The sequence below is a fragment of the Myxine glutinosa genome, chromosome 9, assembly GCF_964187855.1.
Source record: "Myxine glutinosa chromosome 9, kmMyxGlut1.1, whole genome shotgun sequence".
In the NCBI taxonomy this organism is placed as follows: domain Eukaryota; kingdom Metazoa; phylum Chordata; class Myxini; order Myxiniformes; family Myxinidae; genus Myxine; species Myxine glutinosa.
Window position 1 is genome coordinate 133,888,183 of NC_136269.1, and position 25,599 is coordinate 133,913,781.

Sequence of the window (25,599 nt, forward strand, 5' to 3'; positions counted from 1 at the left end):
ACGGTCTTATAGTAGCCCCGACAGACCACAGATAAACAGGACAAAACTGACTCGCACAGGGATTGATGGCAAGGAAGGGCAGGTAGTCGAGGCTCAAGGTGCACCTTGGCTCAGGGGCAGAATCGACCCGGTCCGGTCCAGAGATGCAGGAGGTCTCTCAGCGCTCGGAGGTGGCGACTTCTCTTTTCAAGCTGGGCCGCATCTGACGTCACGTCCGGTAAGTGGCTGCGTATATCCGGCGGGGAGTGACACGCCCTCGGCTCGTCAGCTCCGCCCCAGATGGAATCGGCCCGTTGCTTCTTATTGGGTGCGGGGGGTTACCGGGCTCCGCCCTTGACGAGGGGCCGACAGGCAGCCCCTTCGTGGTAACCCCGTCGGCGCACATGGGCAATGGCGGCTAACCGAGCCGGAGTGAGGACGCACACTCCCCGCGCGCTGTTGTTGTAGTTGTTGTTGTTGTTGTTGTTTCATGGGGAAGATGGGAGGAGGTATGGGGAGGTCCTAAACTCACTACTGGTGCCATACAATCACATTCTGGTGCAACGAAGAGTCAGAATTAATGGAAACGAGTCCTTAACTGACATAGACTAAGAATAACTAGCAAGAGGTCCTATAGTTGTCTACGTGAGATGTGGTGAACCTGGGCACGACATTTAATGGGGGAAGAAGGGGAAGGTCGGTTCTACAGAGTGTTGTTTACAGACAATGGGACTAGGGAATGGGGGATTGGGGATAGTTGGGGAGTATTGGGGAAATAGGGGAATATTTACAAGCGGATATGAAGGCCAAATCCCATATCCGCAACAATATATATATATATATTGTTGCGGATCTCAAACGTCGGCCTTCCCCGTCGGATTAATCCCCTTGTCTTTTATCTAGCCGAAGTGATCCGGGGCTATGACGTTCCTTCCGGTCAGCGCTGAATGGGGTCGTAGGCTGAATTATTCCTATTACCTAATTACCAGCGCCTCCCAGGAAGCAAGGAAATAACCCCGCCCGAACCACGGTTTTAGTGGAAACGCTGAGCGATTGCGAGCCGCGATTCGGGCCGTTAACAGGTACTTAACCCGAGCTGAGCGGTTGTAATCGTGCCACGCTTACCCAATGGAAGAAAAGACTGATACGGTCGAATTAAGAAGAAAGGAAGAACAGATTGGTTTATTAATTATTTACACAGGAAGAAGGAGAAGTACACACAGTGAAGATTTATTACAATCTTAACTTATCCCAGGGCAAACGGGCCCGCACACACACACACACACACACTCACACGGGGCTGTAGAAGGTTGGGGTTGAAGGTCCAGGGATGATGTCCACGCTTGTTCTCCGGGTCCCCGACTCGAAGAAAATGCTAGGACGGACGGCAGGCGTTCCCCGCGTGTTGTTGGCGTGGATCGGACAATTATCGGCGAAAGGTGAGCTTGGCTGGGCGGTTATTTCACGGCTTAGCCACGTACGTAATAAACGAACCGGCTGGGCGGTTATACTGGCGGTCTCGGCCGCGTGCGTAATAGAAATACTGGCGCTTTATATGCGCTCCCAGCAAGCCGAAAGCCAAATTCTCAACGAGTCCTTGCAATCAGTCAGTATAACAGCGCCTCTCCCAACCAGTCCTCAACAATGGCGCTTTCCCACACGAAGTCCTCGAGCCCTTGCACAATCAAAGTCCCCCCAGCGAGTCCTTTCACCAATGCCAAACCTGACAGTCCTCTTGGTAAAGCGCATATACTCTCAAGTCCTCTGCAATGAGTGCCGCTGCGTCAGTCCTCTTGAAGGGCTTTGTGCGCGCGCTTATATCACCACGCCTTTACCACGCCCTATCAGGCCATGTCACCCGAGCTCTGGTTGGTTTGTTGGGTCTTACCGGCTCCGCCCTTGATGTCTGCTTGATGTGGCCACACCCCCCGACCTCGCGCTCCGCCCCTTTTTCCAGGCCTACCTCGTGGCATTTGGCTGGTTTGAGCATCCTAATGTGAGGGGCAATAGGGCGCAGACTGGATGGTTTATTTACACTAACAGGGTTTATTTACACTATTTACAATGATTCCAGAAAAGAGGACACAGTGCAGCCTTAAAAATAGTCTCAACTTAATCCCCAAGACAAAAGGGCCCGTCGCACACAGACACACTCACACGGGGTTTGCAGCTGCAGGATGATGTTCGCCACGTCCAGGGATGGCTCTCGTGCAGCTCCCTCCGGCCTCCGGTTCGTCCCGTGTAGATGGTAAGTCGAGGGGCAGGAGCTCTCCGCGTGTCGTTTGGCGCACACGGGATAATACGGGGCGAACGGTAGGGTCTGGGCTCTGGCGGTTGGCGGTTAACACTGGCGGCTATTGCCGCGTTCACTCCCGTGGCTGAATAGGCTATATTCGCCACCGGCGCGTCTGGCTGCCTTTCCTTCGGCGCGTACGTAATACTGAGATATAGCGCAATGCCTCCAAAACGAGCGCTGCGAATTACGTTCTTCACAGTCCTCTCGCGTGCGCTCTCCCCTTGCGAGTTCTCTCGTGCCAATCAGTCCTCCTCGTTCTCCCTCGTGCTCTCTGTAACAAGTCCTGACCGAGACCTCTTACCACGCCCTTTTCCAACGAGTCCTCTGCAAGGGCTTTGTGCAAAGACTTTTATAGGCACGCCCCGCGAACCTTCTAGCACTTACCAGACGCGCCTTACCACGCCCTGTCACGCCATGCCCTTAGAGCCCTGGTTGGCTGGTGGCCCTACCGTCATCGCCTCTGATGCGCTGCCTTGACGCCGCCCCACCCTGACCCCGCGCTCCTCCCTCTTAGGCCTACCTCGTGTTACTCGACTAGTGAGCGAGCAATGGGCAGCAAACGCTGCTGGCAGCCAAAGCGTAATAAATGCTGCGGGTAGCCAAAGCGTAACAAACTGAGGGATCAGCCAAATGGGGCGCGGGATCAATTATGCCCATGGAGGAGGAACTTGGAGGGTGGACGCAAAATGAAGGGACCTAAACTCATGTCTTTACACAACGCAGATATTTACTCGGGGAAATGGCCTATACTTACACATACTATGACATAACTAATACTACAAGGTGGCCTACGTGTTGCTCGTGGACTAACTATGGGGGGGGCAACCCTTTAACCTTTAATGACCAATATGTGCCAATCTCAAAACCGTAGCAATATATATATATCAACTTAATAGACGAGTTTGGTCCTCATTGGTTAGATTTTTTGCAGTATGCCGTCCTGATGAGGGTTAATAAGCCCGAAATTTGGATTGGCGGCTCTGCTTGATGTTTAGCCAATGGGGACCAAAAAATAAATCTCTGTCTGTTGACAGAGTGGCCGGGCTGAGGCCTCCAGGACGGAGGTGACGCTTTGGTCTAGGACTTCGGTCCACAGGAGATCGGGACAGCGCTCGTCACGCTGTTATGTCGTTGATTATTATCCCCGCCGATCGCACCGCACCCCCTGGTTTTGGTTTGCACTGGCGGGAACGATGGTCTGTGTGGCAGACAGGCTGTTGGTTCCTTGCGGGTTATGCGGTTTTTACCGTGTGAGACATAATCCGTGGCTGGTGCTCACCATTAAAGCTCGGAGGTGCCTTGATCAACTTAATAGACGAGTTTGGTCCTCATTGGTTAGATTTTTGCAGTATGCCGTCCTGACGAGGGCTGGTAGACCTGCATGCAAATCGGACCTGGCAGGCGTAATGCCCTGCCGGTGGATTAAGGGGTCTTACTCCTATTAAGAGGAGTGGTCCCAATTGTATGACCATGCATTGTGGCCCTTCGGGGGCATGATGCATGCATTTGAATGACCATGTGCTTCCCCTTTGGGGTTGAGGCGCATGTGTAATGTTATTGGGACAGCCTTGTTGACGTTGTGCCTTGGCCATGGGGTCAAGGTGCACGTCCAAGGCTGTTCAAATGTTTGACTTTTTACCTTTTTTCACAAGCAAAAAAGGCAGGCCTTCCCTGTGGCCCCAAAATAGGCTGGTAGACCTGCATGCAAATCGGACCTGGCAGGAGTAATGCCCTGTCGGTGGATTAAGGGGTCTTACTCCTATTAAGAGGAGTGTTCCCAATTGTATGACCATGCATTGTGACCCCTCGGGGGCATGATGCATGCGTTTGAATGACCATGTGCTTCCCCCTTGGGGTTGAGGCGCATGTGTAATGTTATTGGGACAGCCTTGTTGACGTTGTGCCTTGGCCATGGGGTCAAGGTGCACGTCCAAGGCTGTTAAAATGTTTGACTTTTTACCTTTTTTCATAGCAAAAAAGGCAGGCCTTCCCTGTGGCCCCAAAACAGGGTTAATAAGCCCCCCGAAATCTGGATTGGCGGCTCTGCTTGATGTTTAGCCAATGGGGACCAAAGAATAAATCTCTGTCTGTTGACAGAGTGGCTGAGCTGAGGCCTCCGGGAATATATATATATATATATTGTTGTGGATATGAGAATGTTTTTTTATTTTGTTGTGGTGGTAAAATGTTGTAAAAGGTTGTTGTAAAAGGTTGTTGTAAAATGTCACCCCTCCTCCCTCCGTTGTGGTTGTATAAAGGTCAAAGGGCGTTCCCGTAGTTAGTCCATAAAAACATACATGCAGGACACGATATATCTTTTCTTTTGATAGTTATCTCTTATTCTGTGTTTTAGGATAAGGCTGTGTCTCCCATTAATTAAAGGTACTCCATTGCACCAGTGGAAGAGAATAGACCCCCTTTCCTTCCCATCCCCAAAAATCTCCCTTTCCATCCCCTCCAAAACCTCCAATGACCTCATATTACATCCCCCTCTCGTCATTGGCGAGCCTCGATTGCCCATATTACCTCCCCTCCAATAACCACCATTGACCACGAGGCTCGGGTCGGAGAAGAAAGGCGTGTCGCACCTCGTCAGAGGGGAGGAGGGGCGCGCCGCCCGTCGTCATCCAGGGCGGAGCCCGAGGGTCGCGCGACCAACCAGGGCCGAGGTGAGCACCCCCGATGGGCGTGTCCAAAGCGCCGGGGGGCGTGATCGCTGGGGGCGCTATAAAAGGGCGCAACCGGAAGTGGAGAAAAAGAAGAAGAAAGAGAGATGCACTCTGGGTTGGTCTGGGTCGGTTGAGAGAAAGAGAGGAGGAGTTGGTTGCAAGGAGTGGGTGACAGTCGGTTGCCAGAGAAAGGAGTCGGTGGTCAGTTGGTTGCGGTGGTGAGGAGTCGGTGGTGACGAGTGAGACAAGGCCTGGCAAGGCAAGTGCAGGCGGCCGCAGCCGCGCCACCCAACCGCCAAAGGGGGCCTGAACGGCGGTTCGGAGCAGGGCCGAAACGGAACGGCGGCTGCTGAACGCGCCGGTTGTGCTGCGGGACCCCCCTTGGACCTTTCCTCTCCCTCCAGCCATCCACCTTCTGCCATCCCTGGCATTCCCCGCGTGAGTCAGCGTTCTGTTTGTTCTGTCCTGGGATATAAGTTAAGTCTGTAGGTAAGCTAAATTTGCACTGTGTCACCTGCGTCTTGTGTTTGTAAATAAACGTGACATCTGTCTTTTTGCTTGTGTGTAAATAGTAGGAATAAATGTAGTAGTATTTCAAACCTTTTTTTTTGTCTCCGTTTTCCTCTTGCATTGCGTCGCTTTTGTCTTTTCCCTCATTGAGCAGCTAGGGTGCGATACAACCAACGTTCGGGTGGAATCGGGTGAGTTTTGTTAGGTCGCGGTTTTAAACCACCGCTCGGTCTATAACATCCTAACCGCGATCTATAACAATTGGTGTCGGGGAGTGAGATCGACCCGGAGCGCGCTTCACGCGCTCAAAATTATAAAATACCGAAATTTGTTTTGTTTTAAAGGAAAAGCCCGAATTTTGAAATCGCGCCATGGCTGTCCAAGGCGACGGGATGCCGGTGGGAGAGATAGAGGGGTTAGAAGTAACCCAGGACTTCGGGGAAGAAAGGGAGGAGGAAAATGGCAATGTGGTTGCGGGAATTTCAGGTGCACAAAATGGCGCTCTCGCGCACGTGATTACAGCGGCGCCACATTTAGCCACGCCCATGGTCGCGGTAGTCGAACCGGAGATGCCAATGGATTTGAACCTTTTTTTTATACAAATGAAGGCCCTTATGGCCCAGAATAGTGAGCGATTGGAGGGCCAAATGGGGGTAATGGGGAACCGGATGGATGCTCAGAGTGAGCAATTGGGGGTAATGGGGAACCAAATGGGGGTAATGGGAAACGAAATGGGGGTAATGAGGGACGAAGCGAGGGGTACCGTTGAGGGGTTAGACAATAATTTTAAGGGGTTAGACAATAATTTTAAGGAGTTAGACAAGAAATTTGAGGGGTTAGACAATGGGATAGAAGGGGTGAAACATGGGTTAACGGGGGTGGAAAATAGAATGGCTGCCCAGGAGAATCAGTTAGAGGGGGTGAAAAATGGGTTAATGGGGTTAGAAAATAGGATGGAGGACAAATTGCGGGAAATAGGGGAACAATCCGCCCGGGAAATCGAACAGATGGGGAACCAGATGGAGGAAATACGACGAGGGGTGAGTGAGGAGGTCTCGGGGCTACGCGAGGAGGTAAAGCGAGGCGAAAAGCGTATAGAGAAAGAGGTGAGAAATAATACGGCAAAGTTACAAGGGGGAATAGAGGGTCTGACGGAGGAGGTGGAACAGCTGACAGAGGGACAAACGAAGTTAGTGGAGCAGGTTCAAAAGAACACTGCGGTACTAGGAGGGTTAAAGGCGACACAAAAAGAAATTAAAAACGAATTAATAGCGACGCAGAGGCAATGTCAGATGGTAAGGGAGGAACTGACAATGAGGGTGGACGAGGTGACAGAAGTAATGGAGACGAAGGACCGGCAGGTGAGGATGCACATAGAGACGGTCACGGTAGCCTTAGAGGACGAACTTGAGGGGACGCACCGAGAAATAAAAGAGGTTAAACAAAAACTAGAGGAAGTGGGAGAAGAGGTGAGTGAAATTAAGAAGGGACGGACAGAAACTAAGAGGGAGATAAAGGAGGAGGTAATGGAATATGTGCAAGGTCGGTGCTCAACTCATGATGTGATGCTCACTAACCAAATAAAGAGTTTGCAGGTGGCAAAGGAGGTGCGGGGACGAGGTGCCAAGGTGAGTGGCAATGTACATGATGTGAGGAAAGCTTCAGTCGGCTTGGGGATTGGTTTGGATCCGGGTGTTCGTGAGAGGCCGTTGGTGAAGTGTGCGACAGGTCTGGTGTGCGAAAAAAGAGGTGTGCGAGAATGTCCGACCATGGGGTGTGTGAGGAAAAAGTGCACGCCGGGGAGTGAGTGTGCCGTCAGGAGTGAGCCGGTCGAAGCGCGTGTGCGAGGGGGTACATGGAAGCGCGGTGGAGTGAGTGTTACAGAGGATGTAACGAGAAAGTGTACGTCTGTGGTGAGTGTTACAGAGGGTGTAACGGGAGAGTGTGCGCGAGAAAGGTGTGTAACGGACGGGTGCATGAGGAAAGAGTGTGCCGTCGAAAGTAAGGGTGAGTGCGCTGTCAAGAGTGGTGGTGAGAGTAGTGAGAGTGACAAGGAGCGTGAGTTGGTTGTGGCAGGTGAGCGAGGATGTACACCTGGAATAGAAGGATGCACACCTGGAATGGTAGAGCGTGAGTGGGAATGCACGCTGGAATTGGTAGTGAGACACGTGGTTGGGTGTGCGGGTGAGAGCACACCTGTGATTGTCACAGAGGAAGTGACCGAGGAGGGGGCGCGAAGAGGTGTGTTAGTGAGGTGTGCGAGCGACGAATGTGTGCCAAAGTGTTCGGTGGTCAGGTGTGTGACCAAGTCGGTGAGCGGAGTGAGTGTACCGAGGTGTGAAAGAAAAGGTACGAGGAGAATGGGAACGGCTGCATGTATGAGCAAGAAAGAGGTAGCGTATGCATGTAAGCCTGCAGGTGAAGCGTCGACGGTAACCGGGTTAAAGGTTAGGTCGACTTTTAGCCGGATCGGGCCCTCGGTGCGTGCCGGGCTTCGCGTGCCGCGAGAACCAGCGGAGATCCGAGCCACGGCGGGTTCGAAAGGACCGCCGTGCGCGATCCACGCTGGGCCTCGCGTGGAGCGGCCGCGTCCGGGCTCCACTAGGCGGAGCGGGCAGCCCGATAGGAAGGGTCGTCATGGCGACCACTTTCTATTGAGACGTGCCGGCAGGTCGAGATCGGGACATTGGATGGCTCCACGCCGAGGTGGTGCATGGGATCTCGGCCCGGGTAAGCCTCCGTCCCTGCCCCGAATGCGGGACGTATCCAGCCGCTGGCACAAAAGAACCCGCGTTCATAGCTCGGCTGTACGAAGCCGGGCTGTAGATGTGAATTGGCGCACCGAGAGGACCTAATAAGTAGACGGGTGATGGTGATAGTGATAGTAGTGATTTGATACAAAATTTAGAAAAGTGAATAGAATTGGCAGTAAATAGAAAATTTTTGAATTGTTGGATTTGGACGAACAAAATTGATAGTGAAAGACCCCCGATGTGGTGGGATGGCAAATCCACCATCCCTCACAGACGTGGGGGCAAAGGAGCTATAGATTATGGGGTGTATGGCAGTGAAAACTAGCCCGGGTGGGTTAGGATATGGTGTGTAGGGATCTAGCGAAGATGACCTTAGGTAACGTTAAGTTTAGTTAGTGACTGATACCTGTAGTGGGGACGCAGGTAGATTAGTGTGGATTATAATGACGAGGGAGCGCAATAGTTTAAAGGGACGACTGGGAAGCGCAAGTTTCAGAGGGGAGTAGTTAGCTGAGATGATGCCGTGCGTGTGATGATTGAACAGGTGAGAATGGAACAGGTGTGATTGCACAGGTGTGCAACTGAACAGGTGTGTGGAGCAGTGTATGAGTGAGTGATGGTGATGTGTGTTGCGTTGACCAACTGGTCCAGAAAGAGGAGGAGGGTGCAGGTGGCACCAGGTGAGATTGCACAGGTGTGCAACGACAGGTGAATGAAAGACAGGAGTATGGAATAAATTGTCTGGAGGATTGGAATGGATGGTCGTGGAGTGAGAATGGTGGAAATTGTGGAGTGGAGTGGATGGTGCGAAGGTGTGAATGGGGAAAGAGTGGACCCCCATCACGGATACCCGGGGCGGGTAGTGTAAGTGTTAGGTAGAGGGTACAGGTAAATTGTGGTTGGATATTGGCATCTGTGGTGCGGGTGACAGAATGATGTTTGGATGGGTGCATTAGTGTTGTGGAAATGGCTGGGCGTGTAGCCTGTTAGTGTGTGTAGTTGGTTTGGGCACTCCACCACTGTAAGGATGTCGGCCAGGTGAGGCCGCAGGTGGGCTCTGGGAGCCGGTAGTAGTTGTTGTGGATGGGGCCCGAGGATCCGGAGGACGGACCCGGGTAGCCCAGTGCCAGAGGGCACCATGGGGTGACAGAGCCAGGAGAGGGGCTGCCCCCAGTTAGATAGGTTAGGGTGAGGAGCTAGGTAAGCTCGGGTGGCAACTACAGTGGTGGAGGTGTGCAGGTGGGTAGACCTGTTGGGAGAGCTACACGTCGCGGCCCAGAAATTGTGCGAGGGCACCGGGAGATGAATCGGGGGAGTGAGACCCCAAATTGAAAAGCACCACAGTTTGGCCAATGGGAATTGGTTTTTAGAACCCATAGTGTAAGAGGGCCAATGGTTTGGCCGGAGAAAGACCCCGGGTAGTGTAAAGTGTGTTAAAGTCATTTAGAGGATAGTTAGGATGAAGGATCTCCTCGCACCATCTGCACCCACTCACCGGAGGTGACAGGAACTCCACACCATGCCATGTTTTATTATTTTTTATTGTGCAAATGTTTGGAATGTGAGACGCATCATGACGTGGGTGTGACATTGTGCTTTGATGTTCCATCTCTGCCTCCTTATGAGGATTGATGATGACTTGATGATGGCAAATTTTGAAGTAGAGGGATTGTGGAGACGAATTTGGTATAGGGGAAATATGGGGAAGACGTGACAGTAGTGACGAATTGGTAATGTGTAGGTTTTGTACATATGGGGTAAGGGCAAGGGTGGGCTAGGTAACAGGGGGGTGACGTACGGTAGGGACGAGCTTTCTCACTTCGCCCTCCGTACGCATTTCGCCTTGCATTGCCTTTTTGATATGTACCCTTGAGACCTTACCCCTCGCTCATCTGTCTTGTCCCCCCTTTTTGTCTCCCACATGAGGACCTGAGCGCCGTTGGGCGCCGAGGGGAGCGTGCGTGGGTCGGCCATTGTGCGCCCGAAATTCCCAGAACCAGCTGTCTGCATCGATGCACCACATTATGGACCACATGTCAGTGGCCGAGCACCACTTATGGACCCCATGGGTTGGGGCAAGGCCCCTCTGCTGGAACCGGCCATGAGGGCCCGAAATCTTGCTGGCGGACCTTGGCCACAGGGCACCGATGCCCCACAGGTGAACCACACGTAGTCGGCCCTGTGGGCCATAAATAAAGATAAATAAAATGGACACGTTTGGGCAAGCTTTATTGCAAATAGGCCGCCAGTAAGCAAAGCAAATGAAAATGACAACAACTGGAAGAAATAATGATAACCAGCAGAGGGAGCCGAAGAGCAAGAGACACCTGCAGGGTTGGGTTTGTTGGTTTTATTTTATTCATTGAACAATGGGGACTGCACCGATTGGTGCTTGGGTGTGTATTGGTGCGTTTTTGGGTGCTTTAATGGTGCATTGATGCAGAGCAGACTGTCCTCCCCCCAGAAAGAACAATTACAGGTCCTGGGTTAGTTTTGTAAATAAAATTAGCGTCAGTGTAAATAATGCTCCCCACCGTCAGTGTATAGTTTGAAGACCATTCCGCAATTCGGTTAACTGTGGGCGTAAGTCTGTTAGGCAGGGTGCAATGGAGCAGCGGGACACATTTATTTATGTTTTAAAACTGTCGCACTCAGGGTCAGGTTAAAAGTAGAGGGAACTACACCTACATGCCACACTAAGGTAAAAGTAATAGGCCCGGGACGTGCCTAAGGGGAGGAGGGTGCAGTGTTGTGGATATGAGAATGTTTTTTTATTTTGTTGTGGTGGTAAAATGTTGTAAAAGGTTGTTGTAAAAGGTTGTTGTAAAATGTCACCCCTCCTCCCTCCGTTGTGGTTGTATAAAGGTCAAAGGGCGTTCCCGTAGTTAGTCCATAAAAACATACATGCAGGACACGATATATCTTTTCTTTTGATAGTTATCTCTTATTCTGTGTTTTAGGATAAGGCTGTGTCTCCCATTAATTAAAGGTACTCCATTGCACCAGTGGAAGAGAATAGACCCCCTTTCCTTCCCATCCCCAAAAATCTCCCTTTCCATCCCCTCCAAAACCTCCAATGACCTCATATTACATCCCCCTCTCGTCATTGGCGAGCCTCGATTGCCCATATTACCTCCCCTCCAATAACCACCATTGACCACAAGGCTCGGGTCGGAGAAGAAAGGCGTGTCGCACCTCGTCAGAGGGGAGGAGGGGCGCGCCGCCCGTCGTCATCCAGGGCGGAGCCCGAGGGTCGCGCGACCAACCAGGGCCGAGGTGAGCACCCCCGATGGGCGTGTCCAAAGCGCCGGGGGGCGTGATCGCTGGGGGCGCTATAAAAGGGCGCAACCGGAAGTGGAGAAAAAGAAGAAGAAAGAGAGATGCACTCTGGGTTGGTCTGGGTCGGTTGAGAGAAAGAGAGGAGGAGTTGGTTGCAAGGAGTGGGTGACAGTCGGTTGCCAGAGAAAGGAGTCGGTGGTCAGTTGGTTGCGGTGGTGAGGAGTCGGTGGTGACGAGTGAGACAAGGCCTGGCAAGGCAAGTGCAGGCGGCCGCAGCCGCGCCACCCAACCGCCAAAGGGGGCCTGAACGGCGGTTCGGAGCAGGGCCGAAACGGAACGGCGGCTGCTGAACGCGCCGGTTGTGCTGCGGGACCCCCCTTGGACCTTTCCTCTCCCTCCAGCCATCCACCTTCTGCCATCCCTGGCATTCCCCGCGTGAGTCAGCGTTCTGTTTGTTCTGTCCTGGGATATAAGTTAAGTCTGTAGGTAAGCTAAATTTGCACTGTGTCACCTGCGTCTTGTGTTTGTAAATAAACGTGACATCTGTCTTTTTGCTTGTGTGTAAATAGTAGGAATAAATGTAGTAGTATTTCAAACCTTTTTTTTTGTCTCCGTTTTCCTCTTGCATTGCGTCGCTTTTGTCTTTTCCCTCATTGAGCAGCTAGGGTGCGATACAACCAACGTTCGGGTGGAATCGGGTGAGTTTTGTTAGGTCGCGGTTTTAAACCACCGCTCGGTCTATAACATCCTAACCGCGATCTATAACAATATATATATATATATATATATATACAGACACACACACACACACACACACACACACACACACACATTTTTTAGGAAAGGTAGGCAATTCTCCAAAGACCACGTGCTCATTTTGGGGTTTGTGAGTCTTCAGTTAGAAGACTTTGTAAATTGCATTGATAAAACACTGTAAAACATGCTCCATGTTAGAGCTTTAGTTATCATTTTGTAGTTAAAAATACATATTATGTACATTGTGGATACTGTATTTACAAAGACAACGCAAGTGATTTGCGTTTGTCCTCCTCCCTCTTCCCCCCCACCCCCTCACCTCCTCATTTTGTGTTTTACAGGTGATGTAATATGGCATTCTGGCCTCGTGGTGTTCCTTTGCCCGGTTCATATCAAAATTGTGAACATCCACCATGGTCTTCACCTAATGCCCACTGTTTCTTTGGACCACCTCGTCCATGCTTACCTCCACCGCCTACTGCTCCTCCACCCCCTTACCCACTTGTTTTCCCTCCCCATGTTTACCCTTTTTCCTATGCACCGGTCTGCCCTCCTGGATATATAGGGAGCCCTTCTTCACTTAGCGGACCCTCACCGATCTCTACATCTGACTCTCTTCATAGTGTGCTGCCCAGCACTAACTCAAGTAAGCCCTCAAACCCCATAGCCTATGGGGGTTATGGGATTGTACCTCCTGTGCCTGATCGATCTTGGGATAGAGAAAGGACTGCAAGAGAAAAATACGCTCCAGTTGCAGCACATGTATGGGAAGGTGGAACGTGGCAGCCGGAAATTTCGACAAGGGGCGGGAATTGTGATACGTGGGAGGGAAAGAGTAAGGCATGGTGTAGAGAAGAAGTGTGGGCAGGGGAGCAGAGTGGGTCGTCGAGGATAGGTGAGTGGAATGCAGGATGGATGGTGGGTCCAAAAGGAGAGTGGGAAGGGAAAGATAGATCAGAAAACAGAGGAAGCAGTGAGGTAAACCGACCCGGTGACACGAAACGTGAGAAAGGGAACACGAGAGATCGAGATGGGCCTCGTAGGCGAAGAGACCACATTGAATCGACCCGCGAGCCAAAGTGGAGACACGAATCCGAATTGGGCCACAGGCTGAGTGGTAGCCGGGATGCAAATCGAGACAGGCATCCGACGTGGAGGTCTGGTCTGGATCGTAATCGGCGACGTAGTCGAAGCGCGAGTCCTGGTCGAAGTCGAAGGTTAAAAGGAACCGACCGAGAACCAAGGAGCAAAGCTGGGATGCAAAGGAGTCCGTACCATCGAAGCCGTCACAGCCGCAGCAGGTGATGAATCTCGTCCCGGCTTGGATTGTATTTACTCGTTTTGTTCGAAGAGGAATTGTACTTCATGCTAAATATACACATCCTCCACCGTATGTACAGAGAAAGAGCGCGATTAAGAAGTGAACGATCTTCATCGAGAGAGCGAATAAGGTGCATGAAGAGGAGAAGAAGCAGGTAGGGATTCGTTTACCATCCCGTCCACACTGGAACACAGAGGAATAAGCCATTGATACATTTCATTGTTTTTTAAGATTCGAAACGCTTGAGCATCATACTCGAAATACCTTGTAGGTTCATTACATGGTCAGGTATACGGCTTGATTAAGATCACTGCTTTGTTACCGTTACTCAAGCCATGGTTTGTAATTGATTAAGCTCACCTAAACCCAACTCCTTTTGCATGGTGGAAGGACTAACGATAAAGCTCAAGTGCTATTTAACATCCGGTGTTGTTCATGTCTGTCTCAGAGATCCAGGTGTCGGGGAAAGCCGACGACAGGTTTCTGAGGTCCCGAAAGCAACCTGGAAGTGCAGAGGTTTGCGACAGGCATCTCCTCCTTGCTTTCCCGAGACCTCAGTCACAAAGACGCTCGGCTCGCCACGCCGACAACCCACGGCGCAGTCGGAGTCCAAGTCAGACTCCGGAGATGCTCCGAATGAAGAAGAATCTGTCCTCTTGAGTCCGGTGTGGATTAGATGCACGCATCATGAGAATTACTACTCCAGTGATCCCATGGACCAAGTGGTAAGCTGGTGTCCCAGTCACACCGCAAGGCATTTGTGCACAATCGGTAAGGTAGCAGATCGCACTGGTGAACGTCTTTCATTTCACCACAAAGTTATGTATGGATTCGGCCGAAACCTGGTGGGCAGGTTGGTTGTGTGACGAGGCCAAAGAGATTCAACTTTGGTGACGATCTGGATCCAGATACGAGATTGTTTTTATTTTTTAAGTGATTCTTCACCTTTGAGAGATCGGGCCAAAATGATAAATAGCATGACATTTCAAAAAGCTGTGGACGAGTTATGACAAAACGAGGTGGATCAGTTGGGTAGGTAACAAGAACAAGCCAATTAGGTTTTGGATCAGGTCTGGATGCAGATCCGGCCTATCAGTGGGATAGAAAGCGTAAACTGCTCAGCCTGGCGGAGGTATGCGCTCTACCGAGCACCGTTCTAGTTGAAGCATGTTTTCACCATGACTCTCATAATACAGTTTCTCTCCTTGCTCTGGGACTTTCGAAGAAGACGAATCACTTTTTCCCTTTTTGTCCATTTTATTGTTTACCGGAAGTTGTTTGTTTTACGATTTGTTGCTCTATAATCTCGTGGGTTTGGCTTGCCGTCACCTGGTCTACTGTGATGTACAACGTCTTGGTTGATTAATCTGGTCAGAAGGATGTACATAGTAAATCTCAAACCGATAACCTGGGTGTTTTGACTCCCGCTACAGTCACCACACACTGTTGGCAGGGGTTAAAATCCACAAAGGCACTACGGTCAATTCCCACCTCCCTAGTGAGTGGTTGGCAACATTGTTCGGAGCGCTTCTGTGCAACTGATACAGTGCCCCTTGTCCACGGCAGCAATTTAGATTTTGGCTGGCGTGCCGATGCCAACTCGGCCTGTTGGTGTTGAAAAACGCGGTGGGATTTTAATTGTCCTCTAATGCTAGCAGATGGGACACCTGGCTGAACGTCCATCCGAGGGACGGTGCACCTGAAGGTACGTGCACATGAGACCGCTTGAAGGTACGTGCACTCCCTCTGCACCGTCTTGTTGGACTTGAGCTGCTGAGGAAGCCATTGAGTCAGAAACGTCACTGTCTAAGATCGGTGTTAATGTGAATGTGTGAGAATCCATGTGACCAATGCACACCGCATGTTTGGGTTTGGTGGTTGATAACGACTTATTCCTTTGCTAAATGTCATCAGCTATGTTGAGCATTTATTTTTATATTCCTGATTTGGCACACAATATGTAACTATCCATAGTTGCTTGAACCTCATTTAAATACTCCTTTGGAGATTTCTCAATCTAACCTCGTGTTTCTGAGATCGTGGAATACTTAAATGAAATGCAGCAAACCATAAATTGTTAAAGCAATTTGTGCCAAACGAGAGTTACCAAAAATTGACTGAACTGCAGAAAAGAGAGCAACTCAAGTTGGTCGATGTGACTTATGGGGCAGTAAGGTTGTTGGGCTTGATTACGATCAAATCGTTCCAGGGTGAGTCGACCGTGGTAGGAACCAGTCGGCAAAGAGCTCTCTGTGAGGAGTTGCAACGCTTGCTCGGACAGCGGCAGGCGAGTGCCCGTGCGGCTCGACCTCGGTGGCAGCCGCCACCAACACGACTCGACCAGCATGCAGGTGAATGTGAATTATCTTTATGTTGTTCCATATAATCGGGTTGGTGGGAGATCTTCGAAAGGGATGTTGAGCTCTGGAGTGGACCGGTGTGTCGAGGGTGATAATTTAGGATTAATTGGAAAGGTGTCCCATGATCATGAATGCGATTCCTGGAACTAAGGAACGTAGACACCCTACATCATTCCACCAATCAGAAATTCAAAAATAGGATCGTGGGTCCTGAAGCTCGCCTGGATCAAGAGCAATAGTCACTCAAACCCTCGCAGACCCCCTTAGACCCTGATTTTTTTCCCCAGACTTCCTTCGTTTTTTATCCCGTGAACAAACATTGGGACATTACGGGTTGATGAAAGTTGTCAAGTTTCATCGAAATTGTGTGTGTAGTTTTGGCGAAGAGAGCAAATACCTATTTTTGGGGAAGGGGTGGGTTCAAACCCTCCACAGACCCCCTTAGACCCTGATTTTTTTTTTAATGCCATGAACAAACTTTGGTACATCATGAGTGATGAAGGCTGTGGTTAAGTTTCATCATAATCGTGTGTGTAGTTTCAGAGAAAAGATCAAATACCTATTTTGGGGGGTCAAACCCCTCCCCCCTAAGACCAGCTTAATGTGCGCCCATTTCGATGTGGTAAATACACATTTTTTAGGCATTAGATATGAAGCTTGTGGCCAAGTTTCATCAAAATTGTGTGTTTGGTTCAAGCGATAATGCTGAAGTGTTTACGGACTCACTCTCACTGACTGACTGACCGACCTGCAGACATTGCTCAATCGCATAATCTCACTGGACTAAAGTCCAGGTGAGCTAAAAATGGGAGGTGGTGGGGAAGCAGCCATATGTGTGCATGTTTGGTGATGTTCATGTGATGATGGTGATGGGGTTAGATGAGATTGATTAAGTGTGCGATGGTGCGATTTCCATGAATACCCCTTGGTGTTCAGGAGCAGCGAAAGACTTAAGTGAATCTGGCAGTGAAAGTGACAGCGAGCTGAGCAGCGACAACAGCGAATGGAGCTGCTATTCTGAGCCTCTGGATGTGATCGCCGAGATTCGCCGCAGGAAGGCCCACCCAGACCGGCTCCACGATGAACTCTGGTACAACGATCCCGGCCAGGTAAAAACGGAACATCTTGCCTTCCTTCAGGTCAAGTCGCATTGCGTTTCTTTCCAGCTCTGCATTGACCATGCTATTACATGCTGGCTGTGCGGCGTTGGTGCTTTTATGCAGATGAACGATGGACCTTTGTGCAAGTGCAGCATGCGTGCTCAGCGTACTGGCATTCGGCACTCCATGTACCCTGGAGAACAGGTGGGTATACACGTGCGACTTGTAGCATTGGGCTCAAGCACGAGTTAGCCGTGTCAAAATCTCAAGTGTCGACACCGATGCCTTGTTTCCACCAGCGAGTTCTGAGTCTGTTCACACCAACCTGATTCACCAGGATCACATACTGGCTGATACCGAATCAACAAGAGGGAGAATTGCTTTGCAATGCATGTCCCTACCGGCCCCAATGAATGTTCTTGTTCTGAACAAAAAGGGCACAACTCCATGAAAAATTGAGGAAAAGCCCTGAAACTCAAACTTGTTCTGTGACTTATCTATCTATAATTCCAGTAATCTCTGTGTGTATGTTTGTTTGTACGTTTGTTTGTTTGTTTGTATGTCTGTGACCGCTGTTTCTCGACAACTACCGGTCCGATATACTTGAAACTTGCCAGGTATATTGCTGGGGACCCGAGGATGTGCCTTTTCAAGGTTTCATATTAATCGGACAATTACTTACCGAGCTATGTCCAAAAAACGATTCAACCAATCAGAGAGCAGCGAGCTATCGCGTGTGCCGAACGTGGCGGACACACTCTGCCTCGGATGGCACATTTGAGAGCGTATTCATTTATTTCACGTTTGCAAACTATGTTGCCGTTAAACTATGTTTTAAAACTAATAAAAACTAATTTGCGATTCATCGTAACTGCGATATACGACCTTCCGGACAGTGAGGACTGCACTTCCGGCATCCAATCACAGAACGCGTTATTGCGTAGGCGTGGCCGATGTGAGAGCGAGCTGATGCTGAGCCCAGCGCGTGCGCCATTACGGTACGTAATTCGATTTCTTCCGGAGAAAATAATAATTTCTCGATTTCTTATGCGCATTATTTCTCCCAATTCAGTCAGAGCGAAGGGCGGAAGCGAAGAGCGTTGTTTTTTTTGTTTACGGGCGTACGGGCGGGGTAGAGCGTACGGGTAGCGTTTTTTTTTTTTTTGGCACATTTGAGAGCGTATTCATTTATTTCACGTTGGCAAACTATGTTGCCGCTATGTTGGCGTTAAACTATGTTTTAAAACTAATTAAAACTAATTTGCGATTCTTTCGCTTTCCTGCGCATTTGTGCACGCTATGGCGATTTCTTTACCAAACTCCGCTAGCCATTAGCTTTGGACCAAACCATTTCATGTAAATAGAGGGGGGGGATTGTCACCGTACTCGCAAGCCATTAGCTTTGGACCAAACCATTGCATGTAAATAGAGGGGGGGGGGGGGGGGGGGATATACTTTTAGATATATATATAGTACGGGCATGCCCTAGTCTATCTATAATTCCACTAATCTCTGTGTGTATGTTTGTTTGTATGTTTGTATGTTTGTATGTTTGTCTGTGACCGCTGTTTCTCGACAACCACGGGTCCGATATACTTTAAACTTGCTAGGTATATTGCTGGGGACCCGAGGATGTGCCTTTTCAAGGTTTGAAATTAATCGGACAAGTAGTTACCGAGCTATGGCGATTTAGCCGTTCGCCGTTCGCTTTGGCGTTGCGAATGGACCAAACCATTTCATGTAACTAGAGGGGGGGGGGGGGGGGTTCTGTGGTCGTTGCGAATGGACCAAACCATTTGATGTAAATAGAGGGGGGGGGATTGTCACCGTACTCGCAAGCCGTTCGCTTTGCCTTTGGCTTTGCGAATGGACCAAACCATTCCATGTAAATAGAGGGGGGGGATATAATTTTAGATATATATATAGTACGGGCATGCCCTAGTTATAATAACGCCATGCACCAAGTTTCAGTTGAATATGTTAAAGGGAATGGAAAAAAGTGCAGAAACCACAGGTGTGACAGACAGATGGACAGATAGACGGAGAGTAAACCTATAGTCCCCTCTGTGTTGGGGACTAATAACCAATGGCTGTTCCAAACCGGACACACTATCCTCGTTCAGGGTTTTTGCTAATGGGAAATGTGAAATTACGTTCATCCTCAAAATAGTTTCAGCCTGAACTAATTCATAACTTGCTGGTGGAGATGAGGCATGAGATTGTGTCTAAACATGGTTTTATCGACGTTGAGTAATCCGTATCGTATCAGGATACCTGTAACCTTAGCATGGAGTACAATATTGGACTGCACTGGAAGTCATTTGTTTACCATCTGAACGTATATCTGAAGTTATTGTTGCAGGAATGCAGGCTTATATCCCCTTCTCTATCAAGTCTATCTCTCCTACCAATTCTGGGTGAAATAATTCCTGCTCTGCGGCCATTCATGCAAGGGTTGCGGCATATGGGACAAAGAAAAACTCTTCTTCTTCCGACTCACATTCAGCTTTCATATCTGTCAGAAATGATTGCAAACATGTTATTCGTGAGGCGAAGTATTCCTTTATCCAAAATAAATGTGACAACCTCATCTTCTTCCACGAATGGATCTTTCTGGTCCTTAGCTAAAAGTATCTCCAACAATTTCTGTTGCTCTACCTTTCCTTCGCTTTTCCGTTCCGATGATGCTATCGCTGTTTCTCCATCTGATAAAGCAACTCTTTTTGTTATCTTTTCTCCTCTAATTCCACAATGGATGACTCTAACATTCCATCTCCCTCTGATGCACCCCTTACCAATCCTATGCCCATCCCTATAATCTCTTTTCATGCAGTCAAAAATACTCTCCTCTCTCTGGACTCGAGCAAGGTATATGGACAAGATGGCATTCCTCACCGTGCTTGCTCTTTGTTTAGTTTTTGTTTAAAAACCCAAGCTTTTCCTCTTTCCTGTAAACATGCCTTAGTGCAGCCTATTTTAAAGAAGGGTGATCATACAAAACCTTCCAACTACCGTCCTATTCCATTTCCATAGTCTCTGAATGTCTTCTCAATTCTCATTTCCTCAAGCATCTTGAATCTCGCAGTCTTATATTTGACCATCAATATGGCAAGATCTACCGGTGATACCATTTCTTACATTATGAATGTGTGGGCCTCTTCTCTTAGAGACTTTGGGGAATCCTTTGTTGTAGGCAAATCTCTCCAATCTCCTTTGAAAGCTCCACAATTACACCAAATGATACAATAAACCTACTAGGTATTACCTCAACATCAAATTTATCCTGGAATCCACACATTACACAAATAGCTATGTCTGCCTCCAAGAAACTCGGAGTCCTGTTCAGATGTCGAAGATTCTTCTCCTCTCAACAGTTGCTTCAACTATATAAAGGATTGATTCATCCTTGCATAGAGTACTGCTCTCACATCTGGGGAGGTTCTAGCTCCACATACTGGACAGAATTGAATCCAAAGTAATCCGACTTATCAACTCTCTCAATCTGACCTCAAAACTCGACCCACTCAAATTACGCCGCACGTTGGCTCTCTCGCTCTTTTCTATGGATATTACTTCGGTGTCTACTCCCAATAACTTGCTGCTTGTGTACCTCTACCATTAGCTGGACCAAAAAATACTCGACAAGCCACTACATTGCATGATTACTGTGTGGCCATTGACAACTCGAAGGTTTAAAAAAAAAAAATACATGGTCTAAGGTACAATACTGCTACACACACACACACACACACACACACACACACACACACACACACACACACACACACACACACACACACACACACACACACACACACACACACACACACACACTGAAGAGACAAACGCTTAACAGCTTGGGGGAAGTGCCGTCACTGCCGTCACGTCCCGGGATACTCTGGGTATGACCGATGTCATAACCATGGTGCCGCTTTTCTCACCGCACTCAGCGGAGCATTTCCACCTCCCCATGAATGCCATTTGCAATGGGGATTTTCCATACTGTCTCCTTTTAAATGCTGAACGTTAAGCTAGGAAGCAGCACGTACCATTTTTAAAGTCTTTAGTATGACTTGAACCGGTCCAATCTGGAAGGATGTCTTTTAGGAGACACCATCTCCTTACCAGATGGCCATTGGCTCCCTACGGGAGCTCATCCACTCTTTGCCAGGTGTTTTTTTTTGGTCCTGGCCGGGGATCACAGCCACGGTCCCCATTAGCATAAGTCATGGAGGGGTGTAGGTTTAGTCGCCGACAACCCGACCATGCGGCAGAGGTAGCACTGGGTTACATGTTACCAGTGGCAATCCCAAAAGACTGACCTGATGGAAATGTTTGGAACCAATGGCAATGTGTGGGCTATTATGTTTGATTCTTCCCTTTCACTGCCAAACTCTGGAACTCTGTGCCTTCTCATGTCTTTCCAAACACTTATGACCTTCCCCTTTTGAAAAAGCAGATTTTTTTTTTTTTTACTTCCTCAAAAAGTTTTGGACTATTCTCTCTTTCTTTACTTTTCTATCTATACAGTTTTATTATTTAAGGCCTGGCCTCAATGAGGACTGTATAGCCTGTGACTGGAGCTTTTAACATTAAAAAAACTAGAACGCCACTCAGTAGAGCGCATACTCCCGCCGTGGGTCAAGATGGAATAGTACAATTTCACAAAAGTTTGAGGGAGTAGTTCAGTGACAACACAAGACAAGACAACACAAGACAGACACTGCACAGATATATATTTATATTATATGGAAGATAATGTAAAAATAAAAACCAAGGCAATTTCACTTACATTTTCGGATTCAGCGTTCAATTCTATATAAGTGAGTGTATTTTGAGGCATGTGTGACTTCAAATAAATTTGTAAGCCAGGAAAACGTTCGTTTCATTCCTTAGGGATACAACATGTAAAACTGGCCCAAACGTGAAAACAACACTCGCTCATTTTAAGTCGTACAAGCTAATGCGACCACTCGTTATTCTGGGAAGAATCCCGTGCACATGCTTGTCACACTTATAACCCACCTAAGTCTTTATAACTTCATCAAATACTGACACCGCGATTGACATTCGCTGAGGTAAATGTTGATATCTCTTCTGAGGTATAAAAAAAAAAAAAAGCCCCCAAAAAAACAGTTTTAAAGCATTATACGTATCAAACGATACATTTTATGAAACGGGGAAATCGAATACACACTTTGGTGGTTTTAAAATGACAGAGAATATGTCTTTATTATATATATATAAAAAAAGAACTTTGAAGACGACGCTGCTAACAAAATACACCGCTCTAACGCATAACCACGAGTTTAAACTACATTTACAACAAATATGAAAACTATTTTCATATCACAATGTTAAATATAGAATATATAGAAGATAATGTTTAAAAAAATGAGCCTTATCTTCCAATGGTAAACAATCCTTCAAAAAATTCCTGGAGCCGGAATAATATCCTGAGCTTCACCAAAAACTAATCAATTCTTCCTTATCCCAAGGGCAATCATCCCACCAACTTTCATCCAAATCCGTTCAGAACTTTTCCAGATATCTTGTTCACGAACACACGCACACGCACACGCACACACACGCACGGACACGATCGAATGCATTACTCCCTGGCCGGAGTAAACATAAACGTAACATTTTTTGACTGGATGGATGCAAAGGCTCACAATAATTGGCCGTTGAACAAAGTCATGATCGGATGCCCGAAGCCGTGTGATGCCGCGTTAAACTTTTACAAACAGTTCCCGATTCATGATGATCTTCTCAGCCTTAAACTGTCATTGTGGCGTTTCCGAGGCATCAAGGTGCATGCACCGTTTCATGGTAGGACGTTAAGCTGGGTATCCTGCCTCAGAGCATTAGTTGGTGTACGTTAAAAATCCCACGGTGTCATACCTGAAGAATAGGCGAGCTATCGCGTACCGTGATCAAATTACAAATGATTGCTCTCACCTTCATGGGGCACTGCATCAGCAGCACAGCCACGTCCCAAGCAAATGTTGCCACCCGCTGCCATGTGCTGCATATGAAAAATATTAATCGTGTTCTTAAGTGTTTGCCGTCCACATAAAGGATTACATCCGCCATTGATTTTCTTTCCTCCCTATCCTGTCTTGGCTCGTGTCGGTGATGATTAAGCGATACCCAAGGTGGTACGGTGATGATTAAGTGATACCCAAGGTGGTACGGTGATGATTAAGCGATACCCAAGGTGGTACGGTGATGATTAAGCGATACCCAAGGTGGTATGGTGATGATTAAGCGATACCCAAGGTGGTACGGTGATTAAGCGATACCCAAGGTGGTACGGTGATGCATTAAGCGATACCCAAGGTGGTACGGTGATTAAGCGATACCCAAGGTGGTACGGTGATTAAGCGATACCCAAGGTGGTACGGTGATGATTAAGCGATACCCAAGGTGGTACGGTGATGATTAAGCGATACCCAAGGTGGTACGGTGATTAAGCGATACCCAAGGTGGTACGGTGATGCATTAAGCGATACCCAAGGTGGTACGGTGATGATTAAGCGATACCCAAGGTGGTACGGTGATTAAGCGATACCCAAGGTGGTACGGTGATTAAGCGATACCCAAGGTGGTACGGTGATGCATTAAGCGATACCCAAGGTGGTACGGTGATTAAGCGATACCCAAGGTGGTACGGTGATGATTAAGCGATACCCAAGGTGGTACGGTGATTAAGCGATACCCAAGGTGGTACGGTGATGATTAAGCGATACCCAAGGTGGTACGGTGATTAAGCGATACCCAAGGTGGTACGGTGATGCATTAAGCGATACCCAAGGTGGTACGGTGATTAAGCGATACCCAAGGTGGTACGGTGATGCATTAAGCGATACCCAAGGTGGTACGGTGATGCATTAAGCGATACCCAAGGTGGTATGGTGATGATTAAGCGATACCCAAGGTGGTACGGTGATTAAGCGATACCCAAGGTGGTACGGTGATTAAGCGATACCCAAGGTGGTACGGTGATGCATTAAGCGATACCCAAGGTGGTACGGTGATTAAGCGATACCCAAGGTGGTACGGTGATTAAGCGATACCCAAGGTGGTACGGTGATGATTAAGCGATACCCAAGGTGGTACGGTGATGATTAAGCGATACCCAAGGTGGTACGGTGATGCATTAAGCGATACCCAAGGTGGTACGGTGATGATTAAGCGATACCCAAGGTGGTACGGTGATGCATTAAGCGATACCCAAGGTGGTACGGTGATTAAGCGATACCCAAGGTGGTACGGTGATGATTAAGCGATACCCAAGGTGGTACGGTGATTAAGCGATACCCAAGGTGGTACGGTGATGATTAAGCGATACCCAAGGTGGTACGGTGATTAAGCGATACCCAAGGTGGTACGGTGATGCATTAAGCGATACCCAAGGTGGTACGGTGATTAAGCGATACCCAAGGTGGTACGGTGATGCATTAAGCGATACCCAAGGTGGTACGGTGATGCATTAAGCGATACCCAAGGTGGTACGGTGATGTATTAAGCGATACCCAAGGTGGTACGGTGATGCATTAAGCGATACCCAAGGTGGTACGGTGATGCATTAAGCGATACCCAAGGTGGTACGGTGATGCATTAAGCGATACCCAAGGTGGTACGGTGATGATTAAGCGATACCCAAGGTGGTACGGTGATGCATTAAGCGATACCCAAGGTGGTACGGTGATGATTAAGCGATACCCAAGGTGGTACGGTGATTAAGCGATACCCAAGGTGGTACGGTGATGCATTAAGCGATACCCAAGGTGGTACGGTGATGTATTAAGCGATACCCAAGGTGGTACGGTGATGCATTAAGCGATACCCAAGGTGGTACGGTGATGCATTAAGCGATACCCAAGGTGGTACGGTGATGATTAAGCGATACCCAAGGTGGTACGGTGATGATTAAGCGATACCCAAGGTGGTACGGTGATGCATTAAGCGATACCCAAGGTGGTACGGTGATGATTAAGCGATACCCAAGGTGGTACGGTGATGCATAAAGCCGACACGATACCCAAGTGTCATGTCATACATGGTCATTGTGTGGATATTTTTTCGAAATAGCCACAGCCCTGTGGATTAGAAAAGGAGACTGCAGTTGTTGTTTACAATGGTCATGTGCACATCATAGTGCTAGGCCTGACTCCATGCCTCAACCCCGCACTTCCCTTTTAGGCTGTAGAAGCTTGCCGACCGAACACCAACAATGCTGGCCGGATGTTCCACTATCGTGTCACCATTTCCCCACCTACCAACTTCCTGGTGGGTGCCATAGCTAGTACCCTATTGCTGGGGGACCTGTGTTTGAGAACCTGCCTTGAAAATCCAACAAGTCTTCCTGTTATTTGTCTGACTCGTTCATGTGCCGTCATCTTTGAGGGACGATGGGGTAGTGGAGTGTTCTCTTTCCTTCTACGTTAAAGGATGTGCGCTATATGTTTGGTGAAACATTGAGCGCATATCCACAGCAAAGGTTACATTTTCCTCTTACACTCCAGGAGATTTTTGGACTATGTTATATTGGTGCTCTGTTTGTGTTTTTT

At 48.6% G+C, this 25,599-nt stretch overlaps 1 protein-coding gene across 2 annotated transcripts in view; it reads left to right on the top strand.

Moving 5' to 3' along the window:
- The window catches only part of DROSHA (drosha ribonuclease III), a 112,429-nt gene that overhangs the window by 46,913 nt on the left and 39,917 nt on the right, over positions 1-25,599 (top strand). For both annotated transcript variants that reach the window (XR_010985965.2, XM_068128106.2), the window contains exons 2-8: positions 12,584-13,543; positions 13,643-13,717; positions 14,012-14,288; positions 15,773-15,914; positions 16,860-17,032; positions 17,147-17,227; positions 25,232-25,318. Coding sequence is in view for 1 of the 2 variants with exons in the window: in XM_068128106.2 (XP_067984207.2) it covers positions 12,594-13,543; positions 13,643-13,717; positions 14,012-14,288; positions 15,773-15,914; positions 16,860-17,032; positions 17,147-17,227; positions 25,232-25,318 (1,785 nt within the window). In the remaining variant the exon portion in view is untranslated. The remainder of the gene's footprint in view (positions 1-12,583; positions 13,544-13,642; positions 13,718-14,011; positions 14,289-15,772; positions 15,915-16,859; positions 17,033-17,146; positions 17,228-25,231; positions 25,319-25,599) is intronic.